Here is a 24,286-nt window from a genome sequence, read left to right on the forward strand (position 1 = left end):
ATACCCAATAAATGTTCACAAAATAAGAACAGAGATGCTAATGTACCTTCCACAGATCACAAATGAAACTGACCATATGTACATTTACCATATTTTACGGACTGACATACTGTTTTTATTTATTATTGTTTATTTTATGGCCTTCATTGGACCAATGTAGTCAAAAATACAAAGTTCTAAACAAGTTGTTACACATGGATACAATTTGGTTCGACAATAACTTAATATATTTAGGTAATATAATTATTAGAGGCTATTCTTATATGAAAGGTGTTTTGCTCTTCTGTCTGCCCAATATTTCTTCATTCTTTCAGATATTTTCTTTCTTTCTTCATCTGAGACAACTCTTCCTGTACTCCTTTTATTGATTTTCATTTGTAGTCTGGTTTGCGGGTCTTGCAGTATTCTGGTTTTCTCTGTCTTGTTTTTTAGGTCGTCTACTGTAATTTGAAGTTCTTTTATATCTTCCTTAATTTCTGTGATCCATTTAATGTCGCTCTTGCTATTCCACAATTTTTGTATTATTTTTTTACTAATTCTGTTTTCTTGAGTTCTCATCAGATGTCCAAAGAATGAGATGCGTTTCTTCCTGATTGTGCTCATGACTGGTTCTATTTTCTTATATACTGTTTCATTTGATCTATTCTCCAATGTCCATTTATTTTATACTGTTTATTTATACATGTCCTAATTATTCTTCTTTCTATTTTTAGTATTCTGTCAATTTCAGCTGTATTAGTTGTTTTGAAGATAGTTTCAGCTGCATATGTTATTTCTGGTTGTGTAACTGTTTTATAGTGTTTTAATTTTGCATCTATAGATAGTTTTTTTTGTTGTATGTAGTTTTGGTAATGTAATTTGCATAGTTCAGTTTTTTTTAATTCTATTTTGCCATGATGGCTTCTTATTTAGATTGTATGTTATTATTTCGCCTAAATATTTAAATTTATCAACAATTTTGATTTCCTGTTCTCCTATTGTAATTTTGTTTGCAAGTGGTGGATCAGTTAGCATAATCTCCGTTTTTTCAAATTATATTCTAAGGCCTACTTTCTCTGCTATTTCTTGTAGTGATTTCACTTGTTGCCTGGCTTCTTGAACGGTGTTGGCTAGGAGAGCAAGATCATCAGCGAATCCCAAGCAGTTTAAGCTAATATCATCTTTTGCACTTCCAATTCTTATCCTCTTTGGATTGTCCTTGTACCATTCTCTCATTATGTATTCCAGTGCACAGTTGAAAAGTAATGGTGATAGGCAGTCACCTTGTCTTAAGCCTGTTTTTATGAGGAATGGTTCCAAAATTTCTCCTCTAAACTTCACTTTTGATTTGGTGTTGGTTAGAGTGAGTTGTATTATTTTAATTAGTTTTGGATGGAGTCCTAGATTTCTTAAAATTTTTAATACTGAAGGTCTGTGGAGACAGTCATATGCCTTCTTAAAATCTACAAATGTTATTGCCAGAGGTTTGTTCCGTTTCTTGTAGTATGCCATAATCGATTTTAAACTAATTATCTGCTCTGCACAGCTTCTCCATGGTCTGAAACCTCCCTGATATTCCCCTAACTCCTGTTCTAATTGCTCCATGATTCTTTCATATAGGATCTTGGATAGAATTTTATATGTGCAATCTAGGAGAGAGATGCCTCTGTAGATGTCTGGGTTGCTCTTATCTCCCTTTTTGTGTAGTGGGTGGATGATAGCTGTGGTCCAATGTTTGGGAAATTGTTCTGTTACCCAAATTTTTGTTAGAGCCATGTGTAAGGAGGCCTTGACTGTGTCACTTGCATATTTCCACATTTCAACAAAAACCTGATCTTCTCCACATGCCTTATAATTTTTTTGTTCTTTAAGAATTTCTTCTACTTCTTGGAAAGTTGGGGGGTCTAGTTTGTTAGGTTTGGTTTTTATTGGGGTATTTATGTTGATTTGTAGGGGTTCTTTGGGTTCCTTGCAATTCAGAAGTTTGTAAAATGCTTTTGCCATGATTTCTGCATTTTCCTTGTTACTGTGTGTCATTCTTCCATCTTCATCTTTCAGTATTAGTGTAGGGGCCTCATATTGTTGTAGTTGTTTCCCAAAGATTTTGTAGTAGTTCCTGGAGTTGGTTTTATGATAATTACCTTCTATAGACTTTATAATATCTTTATGAAATCCTCTCTTGATTCTTCTAATATTTTGAGTGAATTTTTTTCTTTCATTTTTTAGGTTGATGGCATTTTCTTCAGTTTTCTGTGTTTGAAACTTTAACCATGCTTGGTGTCTATATTCATGGAATTTGTCACATTCTGATGTCCACCATGCATGTTTCTTTCGTGGATTCAAGGGAGCTAGATTCTCTGCTTCTTTTTTAAGATTAGGCACTAGTTGTTCTAGATCATCTGTTAATTTGATGGTTTGTATTATTTGTTGGTACTTATTATTTTTAATTAGCTGATGTGGGTCAAACCTCCTTTTTATTTTATTAGTTTTTCCGGTCCTCTTCTTTAACGGTGTGAATTTGATTTTAATTTTAACCATATAATGGTCTGAGCCTGTGTCTACTCCTCTCAGTACTTTAACATTGTGGATCTCCTTATGAAAATTTTTGTCCATACAGACATGGTCTAGCTGCCACTCGCCCTTCCTCCAGTCTGGATGTTTCCATGTTTTAAGTTTACTTGGCTTCGTCTTAAAGTATGTTGATTTAGATATAAGGTTGTGTTCTCTGCAGAGTTCTACAAGTCTTTGACTGTTTTTATTATTATTATTATTATTATTTTTCTCAAAAAATTCCTTCCAGAATTCAGGTACGTCTTATACTCAAAGTTAATATAAAAATGTTTGGTATTTGACTTAAAATTCCCACCAGTCTTAAAAATGACCATATATTTGATGCCACAAGAAACCTATCTCTTTCTAACAACATTGGATTCAACCGGCAGCAGCAGAGCACTGATGCGATGAACATGAGATGCTTGCTAACACTGTTTCCCTCCCATCCTGCCATCACAAACCCAGAACACTGTCTAGCCTATGATGCGTCACTGTGGTCTATAGTACCCGTAGCTGGCCGGAGTGGCCGTGCGGTTCTAGGCGCTACAGTCTGGAACCAAGCGACCGCTACGGTTGCAGGTTCGAATCCTGCCTCGGGCATGGGTGTGTGTGATGTCCTTAGGTTAGTTAGGTTTAAGTAGTTCTAAGTTCTAGGCAACTGATGACCTCAGAAGTTAAGTCACATAGTGCTCAGAGCCATTTGAACCATTTTTATAGTACCCGTGAACTTGATAGCAATTTGTGTTATCACTAACAGTATGATGTTTTTATTAGCAGCTAGTTTTGTAATAGAAAAAATAAAAGGTATTCATATGACATGGGCTATAAATTGAAAGTAACAGCATATGCAGAAGGACATGGAAACAGATCAGCTGAGTGGCATTTTGGTCCTCCATGGAGAGAAGAAGAAGAAGAAGAACATTCATGATTGGTGGGCTGGCAAAGTAGTACTGAATGCAAAATGACCAAAACTAGAAGATGATGCATTCAAATGGATTTTGGGATACAGTCAAAATGCCATTGGAATTAATACAAAAATGATTGAAATACATGCTCATAAGCTAATGCTTCTTCAAGGGTGGGTTGGTTGGTGCTATAGGTTTATGAAGTATATGGACTTAGCACGCAAAGCAAAATATCTCAGAAAATGCCACAAGAATACGAAGATAAAATATTACCTTTCCATCACTTTATTATGCAACATCAAAAGAAAACCACTATGAAACTAAGACAAAAAGCAAATATGGACAAAACTCCTCTGGCATTTGATGTGCTGAGTAATAGAACTGTTGCCATGAAAGGTGCTAAAACTGTAACTTTAAAAACAAGTGGACATAAAAAATGCACTGCGCTGTTGTCCTTCCATGCTGAAGGTACAAACTTAATCCGGTCATCTTTTTCCAGTGCAAAACAATGCCAAAACCTTTTGAAATATTGCCAAGTTTTGTTGTTCATGTACATGATAAGTGTTGGATGGACAAGGCTGATATGAAATTATGGATTAACAGAGTGTGGGGGAGAAAGAAAGGTGTTTAAATGGATAAGAGTTCTCCTCTTGTGCTAGATCAGCTTAATAGCAATCTGAAAAATTCTGTGAAAGAGAAATTGAGACTAGGAAATGTAGAGTTTGCTGTAATTCTGGAAGGACTTACTTCCCTATTGCAATTTCTTAGTGTCTCTATAAATAAGCCATTTAAAGTTTATATGAGAGAAGAATGGAACAAATGATGATGGATGAAACCCAACATGAATTTATGCCAAAGGGAGCTCTAAAACAACTTACAAACAAACAAGTGTGTCAGTGGCTAAAACATTCGTGGTCTAGAGTGAAAGATGATATTATTGTTAAATCTTTCAAGAAGTGCAGCATGAGTAATGTCCTCAATGGCTGTGAAGACCATTTTATATATGAAGAGGACAACAAAGAAGAAGAAGAAGAAGAAGAAGAAGAAGAAAAAGAAGAAGAAGAAAGTTCGGATGTTGATTTTTCAGGCATTTTAAAGTTCACTTCAGTTATATACAGTATGATTTTTTTTTAGTGTGTCTTTTGCACTTTAATAATAAAAATGGTAAAAATGCTATTTAAAAAAAATTGATTAAAAGTTAAATTGCATCTTATAGTCTGTAGTGTCTTATAGTGTGCAAAATATGATAGAAGGATATAAAAGATGTCACCGAATATTGAATGTTCACTACACTTAGGTGCATATGATAATGCTTAGGCAGTTGTAGCCACATATACTCAAATAGAATAAAAAAACATTTTACACCACTTAGTCACAATGATCGCATTGGTGCACAAAATTTGTACAGAAGTCAGATTGTATGCAATATTCACATTATGTGATATTATTAATGACGTATGTGCATCAATTGATTCTGCTAAGAAATTCGTCAGTGGAGTAGAAGGAGTTGGCCACCAATAGCTGAATAGTGAACACCTTTCTGAACCAAAGTAGGTGACTTTTAATCTTTGTGAAAGTTATTCTTACTTCTAGTATTGATTCCATGAACTGAGCTGTTGGTTTGAAAACTCCTCTGCAGAACGTTATTGAGGTCACACTACAAATAATTTGTATTGCATGTTTTTGGGCTTGGGAATTTTTGGCATAGCTCGATCAGTTACACCAGAAAATAATCCCATATGACATTATGGAATGAAAGTAAGCAAATATGCTAGTTTTTTAAGATGTATATCACCTAGGTATGCCAACATTTGCATAGAAAATAGAGATTTGTTCTGGCACCTCAGCAGTTCTGCTATATGCTCCTCCCTGTTTATCAAGCTGTAACCCCAAGAATTTAACTTTTTCTACTTGTGTGTCATCATATTTTAGGCACATACTGGCAGGAAGCCTATTACAAATTCTGAACTGAATATGGTCTTTATAAGGGTATACTTGATTTACTATTTATTGCAGTGTGACATTGTGGGCTTTCCCGGTGTAATAAGTCTTGAAAGTCTATTCAGGTTTGCTGTCAGATCCTAAAATCAACTCGATTCGATATTTCAGCAATCCAACTGGTCGCCAGCTTCAATAGAATGCTGATTCTGCTGATGAGTCCTGCTGAGAACTCAGGCCGTGCTTAGGATAATCCACCTACTGAGAGAATCAGCAGGAAGTATAGCAATTTGTGGCCTCACAAGTGACCCAAACAGCCCTTCCAATTCCAAATTAACTATCCTGACAGAAGAGTTCAAATGAGATTAGCCATGGTGTCCCAGAATAGACACAAACTCCACAATGGTATGTCTTGATGCTGATGCAATCATTACCAAGTCATACTATACTGTACCTAAGATCTCTGTCAGTATTGTTGCTTGGCCCACCCACAGTAACCATAGTGTCTTCCTTGGTAAAGTCTTTACAGAGTGAACCTATATCCTCTGTCACCTGACCCACACCTGCAATAGGTTTTAAAAAATTGGTGACCTGTTATTCTGATTGTAACTCATTAGTTGGCCTACACCTCTGCTCTAAGAACTATCTAACAGCAAAACTTTCTCTCTCTTTGCTGACTTCCTTACATTCCTACTTAACTTTCTACTGAAAGTTTGTTGTGGTCTGTCTACACCTATCTCTGCCTGACGCTCATCAGTTTCTAAGCGAAGCAACAGGTCAAACTTATTTTTAACATTCTCAGCAAAGCTGTGTGATGAAGTTGTAAGCCTGTTCCTTGTGTTACCTGTTGCCAGTTCTCACCTCTCTTTAGCCTTCTCCCTTTTTAACCTGTCCAGATCTTTCCTGGCCTGGTATAACTCAGCCTAAAGGGCAGCAATTTTTCCCTCCTGTTCTACTACATATCCTAGAACCACTGATGAGCCTGATTCTTTTTACCAATCCCCATGCCACTACAGTCACTTAAAAAGAGAAAACTACTGCATCTATCACACCAGACCTGGGGCTAATAATTCTACAGCAAGTCAGGCACTTTTCGCTCATGGTAATATCAGGGTTTCTTCTCGTTCCATTCACATATGGTGCAGGGGAAAATGACTGTTTGAATACCTCTCTGCATGCTGTAATTATTCTAATCTTGCCCTTACAATTCATATGTAAGTGGTATGTAGGGAGTTGCAGCATATTTCTAGAGTCATGATTTAAAGCCTTTTCTTGAAACTGTGTTAATAGACTTTCTCTGGATAGTTTATATCTGTCTTCAAGTGTCTGCCAGTTCAGTTTCTTCAGATCAGTGTAACACTCTCCCATGGGCCAAAACGACCTCTAATTCATGCTACCCTTCTCTGTATATGTTCAATATCCCCTATTAGTCCTATTTGGTATGTGTCCTACACATTTCAGCAATACTCCATAATGGATCACACAAGTGATTTGTAAGCAGTCTCCTTTGTAGACCAGTTGCACATCCCCAATATTCTACTGATAAACTGAAGTTTACCACCTGCTTTTCCCACAGCTGAGCTTATGTGACCATTCCATTTCATATCCCTACAAAGTGTTACAACCAGTTATTTGCATGAGTTGGCTGATTCCAGCTGTGACTCATTAAAATTATAGTCATGGGATTCCAGATTTTTTTCATTTTGTGCAGTGCACAGTTTTACATTTCTGAACATTTAAAAGCAAGTAGCTCATCTTTGCACCACTTTGAAATCTTATCAATATCTTACTGAATATTTATGCAGCTGCTTAAGATAGTACACCATTATAGATAACTGCATCATCTGCAAAAAGGCTGATGTTACTGGTTATTAACGTACAACATCAACAGCAAGGCCCCCAACACACTTCCCTGGGGCACACTTGAAGTTACTTCTACATCTGGCAATGACTCTCCATCCAAGAAAACACACTGTGTCCTTCCTACCAAAAAGTCGTCAATCCAGTCACAAACTTCACTTGATTCCCCATATGATCAAACTTTTGAAAATTAATGTAGGTGAGTCAAATGCTTTTCAGAAATCAAGAAACACTATATGTACCTGACTGCCTTATCCAAAGCTTTCAGTATGTCATGTGAGAAAAGTGCATGTTGGGTTTCACATAATCAATGTTTTCGGAATCTGTGCTGGTTGGCATGGAGGAGGTCCATGTGTTCAGGATACCTCATCATGTTTGAGATCAGTATATGTTCTAAGATTCTAAACAAATCAATGTCAAAGATATTGGAGAGTAGTTTTGTGGATCACTTCTGCTACCCTTCTTGTAGACTGGTGTTACCTGTGCTTTCTTCCAGTTATTTGGCACAGGTTTTTATTCAAGGGCTCTACAATAGATTATATTTAGAAGAGGGGTAACTCATTCGCAATATAGAAACTGGTAGGGGTTCCACTGAGCCTTGAATCTATTTTCAATTTTAAAGATTTCAGCTGCTTCTCAATACCACTAACACTAAAACTGATTTCACTCTTCTTTTCAGTGATACAGGGATTAGTTGGGGCAATACTTCTGGGTTTTCCTTTGTAAAGGAACATTAGAAATGAAGCTAAGCATTTCAGTTTTTGCTTTGCTACCTTCATTTTCAGTTCATATTTCATTCACTCTGCCTCAGCCGTCTTTGCCATTTGTACTACATATCTTAAACTGTGTCAATTTTTATTAAGAGAAAGCCTAATAATTTATTTGATTTGATTTTTTATTTGCTCTTTTTAATTACATGTTGTACAAGTAATGTTCTAGTAATATAGAACAAGTAAAGTGAAATAATACAGTATTACATGACCACATACATATTATTTTACTTATTTCCTAAGAACAGTTATTTGCTTTAATAATTTATTTGATTTGATTTTTTATTTGCTCTTTTTAATTACATGTTGTACAAGTAATGTTCTAGTAATATAGAACAAGTAAAGTGAAATAATACAGTATTACATGACCACATACATATTATTTTACTTATTTCCTAAGAACAGTTATTTGCTTATAAAATCAGAAGCCACAGTTTACTAGCATAAGTTTAAGTGAATGATTAAAATAGTAAAATAAATGCAAGTACACATTTTTACCATAATGACATATATAAATAAATTTACATTATTCAAATAATTTTCATTATTCAAATTAAAATACAAAATTTCTCCAGAGAGTATATAATTTTATCCTTATGATGTAAACAAATTTTTATTTTATATCACAATTTGAGTTAAAATACAAAATTTTGTCTTCATAACATGAGTATTACATTTTTTTTCTTTTATGACTGTGGTTTTAGCTATGTGGTTTCCCCTACTGTTACTATAAAGCATGCCTTATAATGCTATACATTCATTCCTTTTATAAAAAGTTTTGTTCTATGAGGAATGCTTTTAATTTCCTTTTCACTTCCTATATATTATTAATTTCCTTTTTTATGTAGATGGGGAGCTTAATGATTGCTTTTATACTACCTGGCTCAGTAAGACCACTGTGTACTTTCATAAGAGTATCAGAGGCTTGGTGGAAATTTTTCACCTGTCTTATGTTGTAATTGTGGATGCCACAGTATTTCCAAAATAATTCCCTGTTGTTCATTGTAAACATCGCCAGTGGGCATATATATTGACGTGTAACAGTAAACATCCTGAGAGACTTGAAGGGATCCTTTCAGGATGTCCTGTTAGAGACCCCATATATTAATCTCACTGCTTGTTTCTGTAATTTGAAGACTTTTTCAACTCCTGCAACATTTTTCCAGAAGATTATACCATAGGAGAGTATAGAATGGAAATATGCAAAATATGACAACAGTATTATTGCTCTGTCAACAAAGTAAGAAATGGTTCTTTGTGTGAAGCACACTGAACTAAGTTTCTTTACCAGCTGATCAATTTGCTCTTTCCGTCTTAGCTGGCTCTCTATCTGGCTGCCTAGGAATTTTATATGTATGGTTTCATAATTTTCTGATTGTTAATATCCAGTTCAGGAGGTTGAAGTTTTATATTTGTTTTCTGAAACTGTATCATATTAAAATCAAATGACGGAAACTCCAGGTTGGAACATCAACAATGTAAGGCAAAGATAGATTGCTACTTACCATGAATATGACATGTTAAGTTGCAAACAGGCACAATTAAAAGACACGAATTACCTTCCAGTCACAGCCTTCATCAGATAAAGAAAGAGAAACACACACATTTTCATTCATACATGCTAGCACACGTCATGCACACATGACCAGCATCACCAGCAGCTCATATCAGAAGCACATGGAAAAGAAGCAGCAGTCTGGAGGGGCCAGGGAAGAGGAAGAGACAGCAGTGTATTGTGGCTGGAGAGAAGATAAAACTTTATTTTTTGTTGTGTAAGTAATATTCCAGCCAGGCCAAAGGTTAGTCTTTAGCACCACAGTGCAGAAGCTTTTTTAGCAGTGTGTTATGGTCTACATACTGAATTTCCTAGCAAGGTCACAAAAGATCCCCATTGGATATCTTCTAAAATGTAGTTCACCTAGAATTTCATCTTTTTGGCTAAATAGAGGTCTCTCTGTGGAGGAATCTTTACAAAAGCCAAACTGTGCAGGTGTCAAAAATGGTTCAAATGGCTCTGAGCACTATGGGACTTAACATCTATGGTCATCAGTCCCCTAGAACTTAGAACTACTTAAACCTAACTAACCTAAGGACGTCACACACATCCTTGCCGGAGGCAGGATTCGAACCTGCGACCGTAGCAGTCGTGTGGTTCCGGACTGAGCGCCTAGAACCGCTAGACCACCGCGGCAGGCGTGCAGGTGTCAGCAAGCCATTTGTGTAGTGTGGCTGTAAGTCCAAACATTATCTATTCTCTCAAATACATTTGTGATCATTGCCAGCAAGGAGATGTGCCATCTCAAATACATTTGTGATCATTGCCAGCAAGGAGATGTGCCAGTAGGTTGATATTATATTCCTTCCTTCACTTTTGTGGATTGGTATCACTATTGCATGTTGTAATCTACCTGAAAATTAATTGGTTACACAAATAGCACAATATGTAACTGCACCTGATTTTAAAATCATACTTGATACACCATCATAACCAGAACATTGAAAGATTTTAAGTAATCTATTGATTTTCCCAATATCTTTAGGAGTTGTACTTTGAAATGAAGTGCTACGTTTGGTGTGATTTCCACATGATTAAGATGCTCTACAGCTTCTGTGGGAGACTGTTTATTAAGGTTTCCAGTTTTTGCAGCTATAATGAGAAAAATTTATTGAATTCTGAGATTAAAACTTTTCGATTATTCTTGCCTTTATCATTACCAGAGGACTATGGTATCCCTGCTTGTTCTGATTTTATGTTCCTATTTCTCTCATTTTTTATGGGTGTGACCATTTCCGTTTTTTCTGTTAGCAAGTTGTAAGACCATTTATTACAGCCTGAGTTTTTATTTCTCTGTAATTTGTGTGGTCCCAAGAACATATTATCAAATGTGTTCTTGCTTTGGATATTATCAAATGTGGTCTTGCTTTGCCTCTATACTCTTGTTGGGAATGAGATCATAGGGAGCAGGTTGAAAGTGAACAATAATGATTCTAAATGTTTATGATTGTTATCATTTAAAAAAAAAATTAATGTTAAAGTCACCACATACTATAATGTTACTGTTATTCCTATACAGTTTTACAAGAAGTGATTCCAGCTAACAAAGGAACTTTTGGATGTTTCCCAGTGGTGCCCTGCGAACTATTATTATTATGATGGTCTGAGTTCAGTTCTAATTTGACAGCAAAACATTGAAAATGCTGTTCAATACAGTACTGAGTCACATCTACTGCTTGTGACTTAAGAGTGTTATGCATGTAAATTGCCACCTCTATCTTGTCATAAGTTGGTCCTGTAGTAGTAAGAACCAATTATATAACTATTTACATGTATCTGATTAATTTCTGTTGCTTCTAGGTGATGTTCAGTTAAGCAGAGCACATCAGCAGTAGTGCCAGCTGTTTCTTGAAGAGAAAGCAGCAGTTCTTTTTTATTTAAAAGACTTATCATACTTTGATAAAATATTTTTAAACACTAGAGGTTATCTATTATACTTTTGATATATTCATTAATATTACATTTGATATGATCTAAATTATCACAAAGTACATTTAGTCTGTCACTTGCTCTGTTCTTTAGCTAGAAAGGTCTTCTTTGACTGTTTTATATTGCTGGAATACATTGCTGTGGTAAGAAAATCACTATTTCTACTGTTTGTCACTTCTTTTCCATGTAATTCTCTTGCATTTGATTGTTTTGACTAGTTTTTGTTTTATGAACTTCTCTTTCCAAGGCCACTTGAATGAGGTCCATATGTGGTATAAAATCTTCATCCAACACCACTGGTATCCAGAGCATTAACATTTGAAAACTATTTGCATATTTTCAAGAGCTGTTCATTTGCATCACTGATCCCTCTTTTCACAAATGACAATGGTGGTCAGTCATAATGTTTAAGTATAGAACATTTGTGAGTCCCAAATAATACAAAAACTCCTTTAATTTCTTTCAGGCTACTGATGTTTCATTTCAGTAATCACCATTTGAGCTGCCAAACAGTAGTGTTTTATTCCTATTGGATATAACATGTGCTGACAGGATTTTTTTTCCTTTGTTATAGAGAGATGAGGGGGCTTCTACAGAATATATGGTCTGACGATGAGGACGAAGTAAATAACGCTCTCAATGAAATTGCTGACCTTCATGTGCCATGGAAACAGCACCATGATGCAGTTGATACATGCTGATGCCCTTCAACAATGAAGAGTTTGGAATGTTATCAGATAGTTTTATCTCTCATTAGGGAAGGAATTTCTGTTCTTATGGATGCATGTTAACTTCTACGAAAAAGTGTTTTTTTTTTTTTTTTAAAGAACTGGAATGTCATTATCGTATTTTATGATATATGTATGGATTATTAAGGAAAATATTATTAATTTAGAAAGAAAAAGATGACAGAATATCTTGCAAGTCAGTAAATAAATTATATGAAGTTTTACATTCTTATCATAACTGACACAGTCTTGCGATGAAAAAAGTTGTTACTCTGCAAGAAAATGAAATATGGCATGGTGAATTAGCTGGTATGTACATCTCAGAAGTTATCACTGTTTTAATTGGTTTGTTTTAAGGAAAAGTTTAATAATAAAAGGAAAGAAGTGGGAGAACAGTTGCTAATAACATATCTAAATCTGTAACTTCTCTTTGACTGTAGAATGCTGAATGAGGGTTCTGGCTGTGGACAGCCTGGGAATTTTGTATAGTGGTACAGTATCATTTTCTGTGTTATATCTTTTGTCGTTCCCTTCTTCCCATTTTTTATTTTAAAATTATATTTTTATATTTATTTGCTTTTATTTGTCAGTTCTTCTTATTCTATAGTCGAACAGCGGAAAATCCAGAATGGAATGTAACAATATTATGAAAAGGATAGTTGCTTCTCATCTTATAGTGGAGATGGTGGAGATGCTGAGTTGCAGATAGGCACAACAAAAAGACTATCACAGAAGTAAAAAGACTGGGTGCATTGGTGGAGTGCTGTAATGGGAAGGGGCTTGATGGTTGAGGACAATAACTAGTGAGGTTGAGGCCAGCAGGGTTATGGGAACCTCCTGGCTGCACCTAGCTGCCCTACCCTCTCTCCACCTCGTCCCTGCACACTCGCCAGCTGCACTTTACTGTCCCCCACCCCTACCCGTTTCTCTCTCCCTCTCTCTGCCCCAGCCTTCACCTTATCCCCACCCAGTTGCCACTCCCATCATGCACTGCTGCTGCTGTTGCTCGCAGTGTGGCTTCAGCTGTCAGAGACTGCAGTCATCTCTGTCTGTGTGTGTATGTGTGTGTGTGTGTGTGTGTGTGTGTGTGTGTGTGTGTCTACTTTTGACAATGGCCTTGTTGGCCGAAATCTTATTTGTGACAGTTATTTTGTTGTGCCTATCTGCGATTCAGCATCTCCACTACATGGTGAGTAGCAACTTATCTACTCATAATAGTACTTAGTCAAGTATTTGTGCAAGTTGTTCTTTAATTTTCCCTTTGTGCAGCAGAAGTGCCATGATAGATTCTTGGAATTGTTGAAATGGCAAGTCCCCGCCCATATCCTCAGTGCTTGCTAAAATTAGATTCCTGCCAGAGGTTGAATGTAAATGTGCATCTGCAATGATGGTTGTGGATTCATAGCCCATTGAGACATATCAATCATAAGAATGTGCAGTGTCTGTTCTTTCAGACATTTCTGACAGAACACACACCACATGTAATCCTCAGCTGTGATACATATTATGTAAATTGACTATGGAGGGGGGAACTGAGGATTCCATGTAGAGTATGTTCTTCCAGACCTGTCCAAAAGAATGGACACCATGCATTCATACAATTGATACACCTCAGTGGGCTATGAATCGACAACCATCATTGCAGATGCTTATTCACGTTTGACCTCCGGTGGGAATCTAAAATTAGCTAGCAAGGAGGACATGCATGGGGAATGTGGCTAAGTGGTGGTGGTAGGTGGAAATGTGTATTGACTGAGGAGCATGCTGAGCTAGTCCATACATTTGTGATTAACACTGTGTCCAGGTGGTGCAGTGATTAACACAACTGCCTAGTAAGCAGAAAATCATGGGTTCAAGTCCCAGTCTGACAAATATTTTCATTCATTGCCACTGATTCTGCATGAAGTCCTGCTACAGCTGGTATCATCAGTCACTTGCCAGCTCTTTCCTCTCTCCCTCCCTCCCCCCCCCCCCCCCCTCCATCTTCAAGTTACATTTACACATGTTTCAATTTGGCATGTGGCAGCGTATGGAAGCCCATTTTGACAATCCTGCAAAACTTGTCTGACTTCTATGAGCATGGCTAATGCCAGATTATAGAAGCAAGTCTTTTCCATTTTCTTGGTTGTTTGCTTCGTATTTTATAACAGTCTTTAATAAGTATACTGTACTGTATTTCCACAGATTGATTGTCATTTGAACTCCAGTCAATGGAAAAGAAGCTGCACTCATAAACAGAAGTCTGCACATACACTTGTGTTAATAATAAGAATAATATAATAACAACTTTATTCAATATCATATGATACAAAGATTGTTTTTCTGAACGTGTCATTTCATAACAAGCGAAAATTTTACGTTATTACATTTTACAATGTGTTTTGATTTGATAAGACAGGTGTGTACATAATAAATTGCGTGTATGAAAAACTTGATTTGAAAGTGGAAACATTTCTGCTTAGCACTTAAGACATATTCTAAGTTATTCATTTTAGAAGTGAATGAAACAAAAGTGGATGTTAGTGATTGAATTAAATAAAACCAATATACATGTGTGAAGCCTACATAAAATTTTCTTTATTCTGTGCAAAGCTGAGATATGCATCTAGTGAGTAGTGTAGGTTGTCAGTCAGTATTATTTTAGGCATGCTGTAAGTCAATCTTATGATATAAATAATTCCCAATATCTCACCACATCCAATGCTTACTTGTTTCATTTCTTCTATCTTGTCACAGCTACATAAGCCCCCGCAACATTACAATCACTAGAAGTGTGTATTATCCTAAGAAGTCGCTAGACCATTCAAAACTGGTCATGGTAAAATAGAAACTGAACTATCACAAAAGGCAGCTGGTTGCAGTTATTCCATAAAAACTTTGAATTTTGTAGTAGAGTCCTAAGTACACTTGGGTTTTTTTAATATAGTTCAGTTCAGTGGATAATGATATGAAATTGATCTTTGTTTCTAATGTAGTGTTACTATAGGTCAAAGGTCACATTTCTTTTTAATTTAAAAATGTATATATTTATAATAGATAGTATCCCAGATGTAGGGAATAAATTGCAACATGAGTCTCTTGGTTTTGTACCAGAAGTTGTTATAATATCCTTTTTGTGCAACATTAAAAGTATATTTTGTGGTTTATACTGGATGAGGACAGTTCATGTAAGGAGTCTGTAATGCATGGGTATCACTGTAGTATTTGGATAGTGTATTTATTGTAAATATGTTTTAAGGCAATTGGTTGCCAGAGAACGAACATGCATCACCCACTGAAGTGTACCTTTTATTGTCATTTCAGGGAATTTCATAGCATTCTCTGTAATGGCAATATCAGTTCCAGTGCTCAATTGTGGCTTGTGGAGATAAAAATCCATTACTGCTATTTTCTTGGTTGTGACACTGAGATGACTTTCACTGCAGTATTAAATTATTTAATTTCTAATATTTTGGCACACTGTTACTAACTGAACATACTCTTTATAACTCCAAACATTGGATGTGTTATCATCATGCAGAATTTTCCATTTAATTTAGGAAGCAGTGTTTTACATCATTTAGGTATATAGATCAAGAAGAGATGTCTCAGTACCGAGCACTATGTATCCAAAATTTCATATCAGTAATGGTACGCCTGTGTGTGCCACTTGCAGTTTATTTCTTAGTGTAAATTGCTTTCTCTTAGATGAATAAGATTTTATCAGATCGTTAAAAATATCTCCAGTGCATATGTTTCATAATTTCTCAGTGATATTGAAATTCAAGATCAAGGAATATGCCAGTAACATATCCTTGTTCTCATTATCAGTTATTACCTCACGAATAAATTGTGTGTCAGCTACCAGTGTTGACTTGTTCTTAATAAAATCATTCTGATTTTCAAAGATTATACTATATTCATTTAAAAATGTGGTAATTCTATCATATATTACTATGATACCTACCAGGTGTATAGGTATGAAATTAGCATTTTTTTGTGAAAATGAAACACTAATTTTGAATTGAAAAGTAAAAACATTTTATTCAAAATACTGACCATTGCTTTCTATACATTTTGACCACCTTTCTGGCAATTTGTGGACACCACACCGATAGAAATGTTCGTCTTTTGAAGGAAACCAATCAGACACCCAATTTTCGACTTCTTCGTAGGAATCGAAGTGTTTCTCAGCCAATGCGTGTCCCATTGATGAAAACAAATGGTAGTCGGAAGGGGCCAAGTCTGGTGAATATGGCGGGTGGGATAGCAGCTCCCAGCCAAGTGTTTTGATTGTATCCTGAACCAGTTTTGCTTTGTGTGCAGGTGCATTGTCGTGTAAAAAAATTACTTTGCCATGTCTTCCGGCCCATTCTGGTCTTTTTTCGATCAATGCATAGTTCAAATTGATCATTTGTTGTCTGTTGCAATTAGCATTCACAGTTTCACCGGGTTTTAGAAGCTCATGATACACCACACCTTTCTGATCCCACCAAACACAGAGCATTGGCTTCTTGTCGAATCAATCTGGTTTTGCAGTCGATGTTGATGGTTATCCCGAATTAACCCATGATTTTTCCCATTTAGAATTCTTAAAATAAATCCATTTTTCATCGCCAGTAACCATTCGATGTGAAACTGATTTTCTTTCATGTCTTTGAAGCAAAATTTGAGAAATGGTTTTTCGGTTTTCCATCTGTCTTTCATTCAATTCATGTGGCACCCATTTTCCACACTTTTGGATCTTTCCCATAGCTTTCAAACGGTCAGAAATTGTTTATTGTGCAACATTTAGCATTGCTGCCATTTGCTTCTGACTCAAAGTATCATCTTCACCCAATATTGCTTGCAATTCGGCGTCTTCGAACATTTTTGGTGGTCTTCCACTTTCTTCATTTCTTACATCAAAATCATTATTTCTGAACCATTGAAACCATCTTTTGCATGTTGCTTCTGATAGAGCATGATCACCAAATGCCTCGACGAGCATTTGATGCGACTCTGCAGCACTTTTTTTCAAATTAAAACAAAAAATTAATGCTTTCTGCAAATCATCACTTTCTGGTACAAAATTCGACATTGTTAACATGATGGAAACATATGATGTTGTTTGTTCCATGACTTGATGTATACTAAATATCTTTGACAGATGTCATACCAACCAAACAAAAAAAAAATTAAGGGTCGTTCACAACAAATGTTCCCTATCGACACATTTGTATCTTAACGCTCTTTTCATACTGGTACACCTGGTAGTTTCACATATTGTTCCTGTATTGTTGCTTGGCTCATGGAGCTCTCCCAAATGGCCTTAACATCAAATTACCCATCTCGACCTGCCCAATCCTTAGCACTGACCAACACAATTTTGCAAAACCAGATCAATCAGGCCCTAACCTCCTTGCAATACCATCTCTCCATCCATAAAATTCTTCTGCTATGCAATCTCAAATTCCTGGATCCCATAACACACATTGAAACTCTCACCCTCCATGAACAAGAGCAACATGCACAATGCCCCCTCAAAAAACTACCCAACCTGCTCACTTTCTACTCCTGCCTTGGACTACCACTGTCCACCACCCTACAACCTCCAAACCTCCCCCATACCCAGAATACAAGCATGGACCTTTACTCCAAAAGCCTTAATCTTGCAGAAGTATCAATCCTTTCCAAATGCTTCACCTTTTGCCCCACCCCCAAATTCATTCATGCAAGAGTTGTTAAAGACCTTCCCTCCTTCTCCCGGTCCCTACAGTGAAAACACTTTTTCGTCTCCAATGCTACCAGTCAGACTCAACCAAAGACCAATGTTGAAACCTGCCTGATTCAGTTCACTCCTACAACCAACCGTTATCCACCCCCCACTGCCCCCAATTACCCCCTGTTAAATTTCCAGAATTTGTTAACCTTGAACCTTGCATCACCATCATTCTCCAAATCCCTCAACATGCAAACTAACCTTACATCCACAGAAAGATCCACAATCCATCACCTAAAAACTGATCCTGAACTTATAATCCTGCCTGTGGACAAAGGCTCCACCACCATTGTTTTGAACCACAAGGATTATCTGCCAGAATGACTCCACTAGCTGTCAGATTCATCCACCTACAGACCCTCCGACAGTGACCCAATTCCAGAAATCCAGCAAGATCTCCAGTCTCTCCTCAAAGCCTTAGGCCCATGCCAGAACTCTCCTGGAATCCATCTCTCTCCTCACTCCTACCCTTGCCTGCACTCCTACCTTCTATATGCTTCCTAAAGTCCATAAACACAACTACCCAGGATGCCCCATTGTGGCCAGTTACTGTGCCCCCAGAGAGAATCCCTGCCCTCGTAGACCAATACCTTCAGACCATTACCCGCAACCTACCCTCCTACGTAAAAGATAGCAACCATTTCCTCAACCAACTCTCAACAGTTCCTGTCCCTTTACCACATGCTGCCCTGCTTGTCGCTCTTGATGCCAGTTCCCTTTACACTAACATCCTTAATGCCAATGGCCTTACTGCTATTCAACGCTACCTCTCCCAATGCCTGGTGGATTCCAAACCGACCACCTTCTTCCTAGTCACCATGACCAACTATTTCCTCGCCCAAAATTATTTCTCCTTTGAAGGCATTACCTACAAGCAAATCTGGGGTATAGCTTTGGCACACCCATGTGACCATCCTATGCCAATCGATTCATGTTCCATCTAGACAAATCCTTCCTAACCACTCAGAATCTCAAACCCCTCACCTGATACAGATTCATTGATGACATCCTCAAAGATGACTATCTCAGTACCTCTGTCCATATCAAACCTATCAACCACTAGCAATACCTCCATTTCGACAGCTGTTACCCATTCCATACCAAAAAGTCCCTTCCGTACAGTCTAGCCACCTGTGGCTGTCACATCCATAGTGATGAGCGATCCTTCTCGAAATAAATCGGGGGTGTCACTGTGGCATTTGCAGATTGTAATTACCCTCTTGACATTGTACAACAATAGATCTGCCATGCCTTATCTTTCCAGTCACCCAACACCTCCCAAAGACCCTCTGTCCGGCCACAAAGGAACATTCCCCTCTTGAGTCAGTACCACCCAGGACAGGAGCAACTGAATTAAATTCTCCACCAGGGTTTTGCCACCTCTCGTTGTGCCCTGAAATGAGAAAAAGCCTACTCACTTTCCTTGCCTTTCCCCTACAGTGGTATTCCACCAAACGTACACAATATCCATGTCCATCCCTACACAACCCCAGCTCCCAACCCCTTGCCTCATGGCTCATATCCCTGTAGCAGACCTAGATGCAAGATCTGTCCCATACATCTTCCCACCACCACCACCACCACCACCACCACCACCACCACCACCTACTCCAGTCATGTGATCTACAAGGTAAACTGCAACCACTGTGCTGCATTCTACTTGGGCATGACAACTCACAAGCTGTCTCTCTGCATGAGTGGCCACCGACAAACTGTGGCCAAGAAACAACTGGACCACCCTGTTTCTGATCATGCCACCCAACACAATGTCCTTCATTTCAATGACTGCTTCACAGCCTGTGTCATCTGGATCCTTCTCACCAACACCAGCTTTTCTGGAATGTGCAGGTGGAAACTCTCTCTGCATTATATCCTACATTCCTGTAACCCTCTGGGCCTCAACAGCCATTAGTCATAGTCCTTACCTATCTAGCCCTTCCCTGTTCCCATTCCAGCACTACACAGCCCTCTATTCCACCAATGCACCCAATCTTTTTACTTCTCTCCTTTTCTGCTAACTCCCCCCCCTCCCCACCCACTGTCTCTAAACTCTCGTCTGCACCTAGCTGCCCCACTCGCCAGCTAATCTCTGCATGCTCCTCAGCAGCACTTTCTGTCCCTGGTCCCTAACCTGCTATCCCTCCCCATCCCTGCCCCAGCCTCCTCATTACCCCCACCCGGTTGCTTCTCCCATAATACCCTGCTTCAAAAAGCTAACTTTCTGACATTCTTTGCGTTGTGCCTTTCTGCAACTCAGCTGCTCCACTATGTGGTGAGTAGCAACTGTCCTTTTCATTATGTTGTTATCTTTTCTACATTCTTTGAGAAGACAGGCAAGATATTGGTCTATATTTTTCACTTTTCTAGAAAACTGTGGTTACCTGGGATATGTTCAACAGTTTAGGAAAACTTCCTGCTGTTAAGACACTATTAATTGCAGTGGAAAGGGGTCCAGAGTGGTTTTCGATGCAGGACTTCAGGATATTCATAGTTAGGAAATCATATCCAGCAGACTTAGAATTCCTGATGTATAGCAATAATGGAAATTCCTGGGTGGAAGTATCTGTAAAATAAGGGAAGGGTAACTCTCACCTATAGTGAACTGCTGTATGACGCACGGACACAAAACAGGAAACGTGTTCAGAAGATTTTGAGCACTGGCTCCTTTTCTAGTAGGAAGTGAAGTGTCATGACACCTGAGATAGTGTGCAGTTGGGAGTCTTTTTGGTGGCGTTGTTTTATGGGGATATATTTCATGGTTAGGGTCCTCTTATTCCACTCAGTAACATGCAAAATGTGAAAGGAAATGAGCATATTTTATAGCATTGTGTACTGCATACAGTAGTGGAAGAGTTTGAGAACAATGAGTTTTTGTAGCAGCATGACAATGCACTCTGTCTGTGAGGCTGTGGTTTTTGGACAATAACATTCCTGAAATGGCTGGCCTGAACCCAATTAAACACCTTTGAAACGAGTTAAATATCGACTTCACTCCAGATCCCAGCATCCAGCATTGTTACCTTTCTCTGGTTTTGATTCTTGAGGAAGAATGGGCTGCCATTCCTCAATAGGCATTGAGACACCTCATTTAAAGTGTTCCCCACAGAGTTCAATCTGTCATAAAGGTGAATGGTGGACACACCCCATACTGATGTCCACTAATAGGTAGGTGTCCAGGTAGTTTTGATCAGTATCATGAATAGATGACTCTTTTTGTCCTCCTGACACAATGTGTTCTCTGTTTTTACTTTTCTCTACTTCACATACAAAATAGAAATCGGGCACTTTGAACGTCAAGTTTGTGTATGTGTCAGCACAGTATCTTCTGTCAAAAATGATGTGATGAATGACAGAGGGCTTGGATCATTCCATAGTTGACAGCAGTGCTCCAAAGGTAAATCACCAAATGCATGCTTTAAGTGGACAGGCACAATTTTATTTCCAGTTAAACTTGTCACTAAACTGTGATTTATTCCAAAGCTTTTAAAAAGGACTTTCAGATTTTTTGGTTATGGATGAACTGTCAATTACATCTCTTGTTGAAACACAAGACTGTAGTGTTACACCTGCTGACATGGTGTAGTGATTCGAGAATTTCTGTGTATATTTTAGAATCACTCAGCCTTCTACCATCTTGAACACACAATATTCTGGATATGAGTGTGGAATGGTAGAATCCTACCTACTAAGCGTCACATGTTTGTGTGTGCAGGTTTTTAAAATCAGTCGTGGGAAGAAAGTAGACACGGCGGTTGGACAGCACCAACAAGTACCTGTTGGGCAATCCATAGATGTTTTAGTGAGTGTGTAAGGAAGAACCATGGAGTTTATCTGCAGCTCTGTGCTTATTTTGTCACTGACTGTTGTTATTAAAACAAGAACAGTTGAAAAAATACTCTTGTAAACTCTTGACGCAACCTTGTTAGAGGCAATACTCATTTTATGATTCATGTTAAGAAAGGTCATGGTATCCAAGCCAACTTTCTTGTAACTGTAACTCAATTTGTTTCTAATGTTTGACTGTATGAGAGATTTGCAGGAAGTTAGAGATTTATGTGGAAAGTGAAATTTTATTGTGCATGGAGGTCAAATACATTGTTAGTTGACAAAAAATAAAGTTTGTATGTCTACTTATTTCATAAGTAGAAAGAGTCTAGAAACTCCTGTACCTAGCATTATTCGATGGAGAAGAAGTCAAGAAGGTTTCCAGCAGCTGGCTATTCAGTAAAGAAGAGTGGCTGCGAATCCAAGTAAGTCGCCACACACTGTTTGGTGGATTGCGGAGTATGTATGTAGATGTAGATCTCATAAAAAAATGGAAGGTGGTTTGGGGGAATAAGCCGATATAACCCAAATCCACGTTCACACTTTAAGTCGTTACAACACGTTAATGGGCTGGTTAAGACTGTTGCTTTCAGAATCTGTGAAGGAATTACTTCTTGTGTCAACATCAAATAATTCACCCTCACTTTCGCCCTTCATATAGCTGATGAGAAAAACATTGTGATACCATTTGTGATGAATAGTAATATGTAAAGTGAATTTGATTGCAGAAAACTGAAACCACAATAGACAAAATACCCAGAAAAACTTAGCTGCCAGAATTGTGAGAAACTATTGAGATATGAGGTACAAAATCCACTCTATGCTTAACATTTTGACTGCCAATCCCATCAACTGACAGGACAGAAAATTTTGGTAGACAGCTGACCCCATCATTTGGTGGTGTGTAATTTCTCCCACTTTTAAATGCAAAACCAGATATGTTGACAGGCTTGATCAGTGTTCATTGTTGGCTAGTCTTCTTAATAAATACTGAACAACCATAAATATGGCCAGCATTCTGAGAAACAGTAATTTTTACGTGGCCAGCAGTCAAAGTGTTAAAATTGTCAACAGCACACACATACCTGTACGATGGTACGACTGTACTCATAATTAGCACTCAGCAGATGGCAAGGAGGGCCAACTTAATTTGCCAGTAGTGCTCCCAGAAAAACTGTAGTCCACACTTAAATTCATCAATAGCACCCTGGGAAGCAGAGGAACATGACGAGTTAAGTCTTCAACAGCACTCAAGGGGTTAGTCTTCCAGAGATTAGTGTCATAAATGGAGACTATTATTACAAACTCTCAAAACTGGGCAGATAATTTGAAAGGGCAATGTAAAGTGTGGGAGACAAAGGCCTGAAAAAGATTATTGTGGATTTAATGTTAGAACAAATATATTTACAATGGACACACAGGATGCATAGAAGACAACATTAAACATGGCAGACTGGCAACTGTTAAGTTGTTTTGCTTGTTGTTTAATTTGATGTGTAATGTGATTTGGATGTGATCTTCAGTAAAATGGATTGTTATCATGCAGGAAGGGCCTTGGAATTAGGGAAGGACCAGTTTTGAAAAGATGTTAATCTGTAAGGAAGTGAATAGTCAGCAAGACTACCAAGACTGATGGCATAGTCCGTAGAAGTTGAGGATTGCCCCTACTATATGACCCATACATACTGAGAACCCAAATTCATGTGCTTGGATGCCACAGCATGTTCTGTGCATACTAACAATGGCTGTAATGAAACTTAATCCCATTCATATTTATAATAGAAAAAGAACATCAAATAATTCAATTTGACAAAAATTTAATCACATGTATGACAGGTACCTTGATTCAGTACTGTGCTTGCCCAGTTAACATAGTTGGTAGAGTTTTGCAGTACAGTACTAAAGTTTGAGGGTTCTATTCCAGCTTAGAATAATTTCTTTTTATTTTTCTAATTTTCATCTGCTCAATATACTGTTTTGTAAACAGTACACATCCTATAGCTAGAGTCTTTTTGGCAATAAACATAACAGTTATGAGTCAGGGATGTCAGAAATGTACATGAATACTAGTTATCAGTTAAAAGTAAATTACCTATCATGAGACAGAAATAATTACAAAACTTATAATTGTAAAAATGTTGAACATACATATTAAATCAAACAATGGGAACGCCAGGTAGGAATATCAACAATGTAGGAAAAGACAGATTGCTACTTACCATAAAAAAGACACATCAACTTAAAGACAGGCGCCATTAAAAGACACTCACATATAGCTTTTGGCCAGAGGTTTTGTCAGTAACAGAGACATGCACACGCACTTTTCGCACACACATCTCAGCCCGAGATGCTGGAGTTGGCGGTCATGTGTGCGTGAGTATGCTTGCTTTTTTATTTGTGTGTGTGTGTTTTACTGATGAAGGATGTGACTGAAAGATGTATGCGAGTATCTTTTAAGTATCTGCAACTTTACGTATATTTTTTATGGTAAGTAGCAATCTGTT

The 24,286-nt window shown here is 37.6% G+C and overlaps 1 protein-coding gene across 2 annotated transcripts in view; it reads left to right on the plus strand.

The window, feature by feature from the left end:
• Positions 1 to 22,036, plus strand: part of LOC124607449 (DNA mismatch repair protein Msh3-like) — a 365,016-nt gene extending 342,980 nt beyond the window's left edge. The window contains exons 19-20 of one of the 2 annotated variants that reach the window (XR_006978833.1): positions 12,064 to 12,708; positions 21,670 to 22,036. Coding sequence is in view for 1 of the 2 variants with exons in the window: in XM_047139784.1 (XP_046995740.1) it covers positions 12,064 to 12,190 (127 nt within the window). In the remaining variant the exon portion in view is untranslated. Of the gene's footprint in view, positions 1 to 12,063; positions 13,179 to 21,669 lie in introns of those variants that run through there. The other variant, XM_047139784.1, reaches the window with a different exon arrangement.
• The last annotated feature ends 2,250 nt before the right edge of the window (positions 22,037 to 24,286 follow it).

The sequence above is a fragment of the Schistocerca americana genome, chromosome 3 (genome assembly GCF_021461395.2).
Source record: "Schistocerca americana isolate TAMUIC-IGC-003095 chromosome 3, iqSchAmer2.1, whole genome shotgun sequence".
NCBI lineage: Eukaryota > Metazoa > Arthropoda > Insecta > Orthoptera > Acrididae > Schistocerca > Schistocerca americana.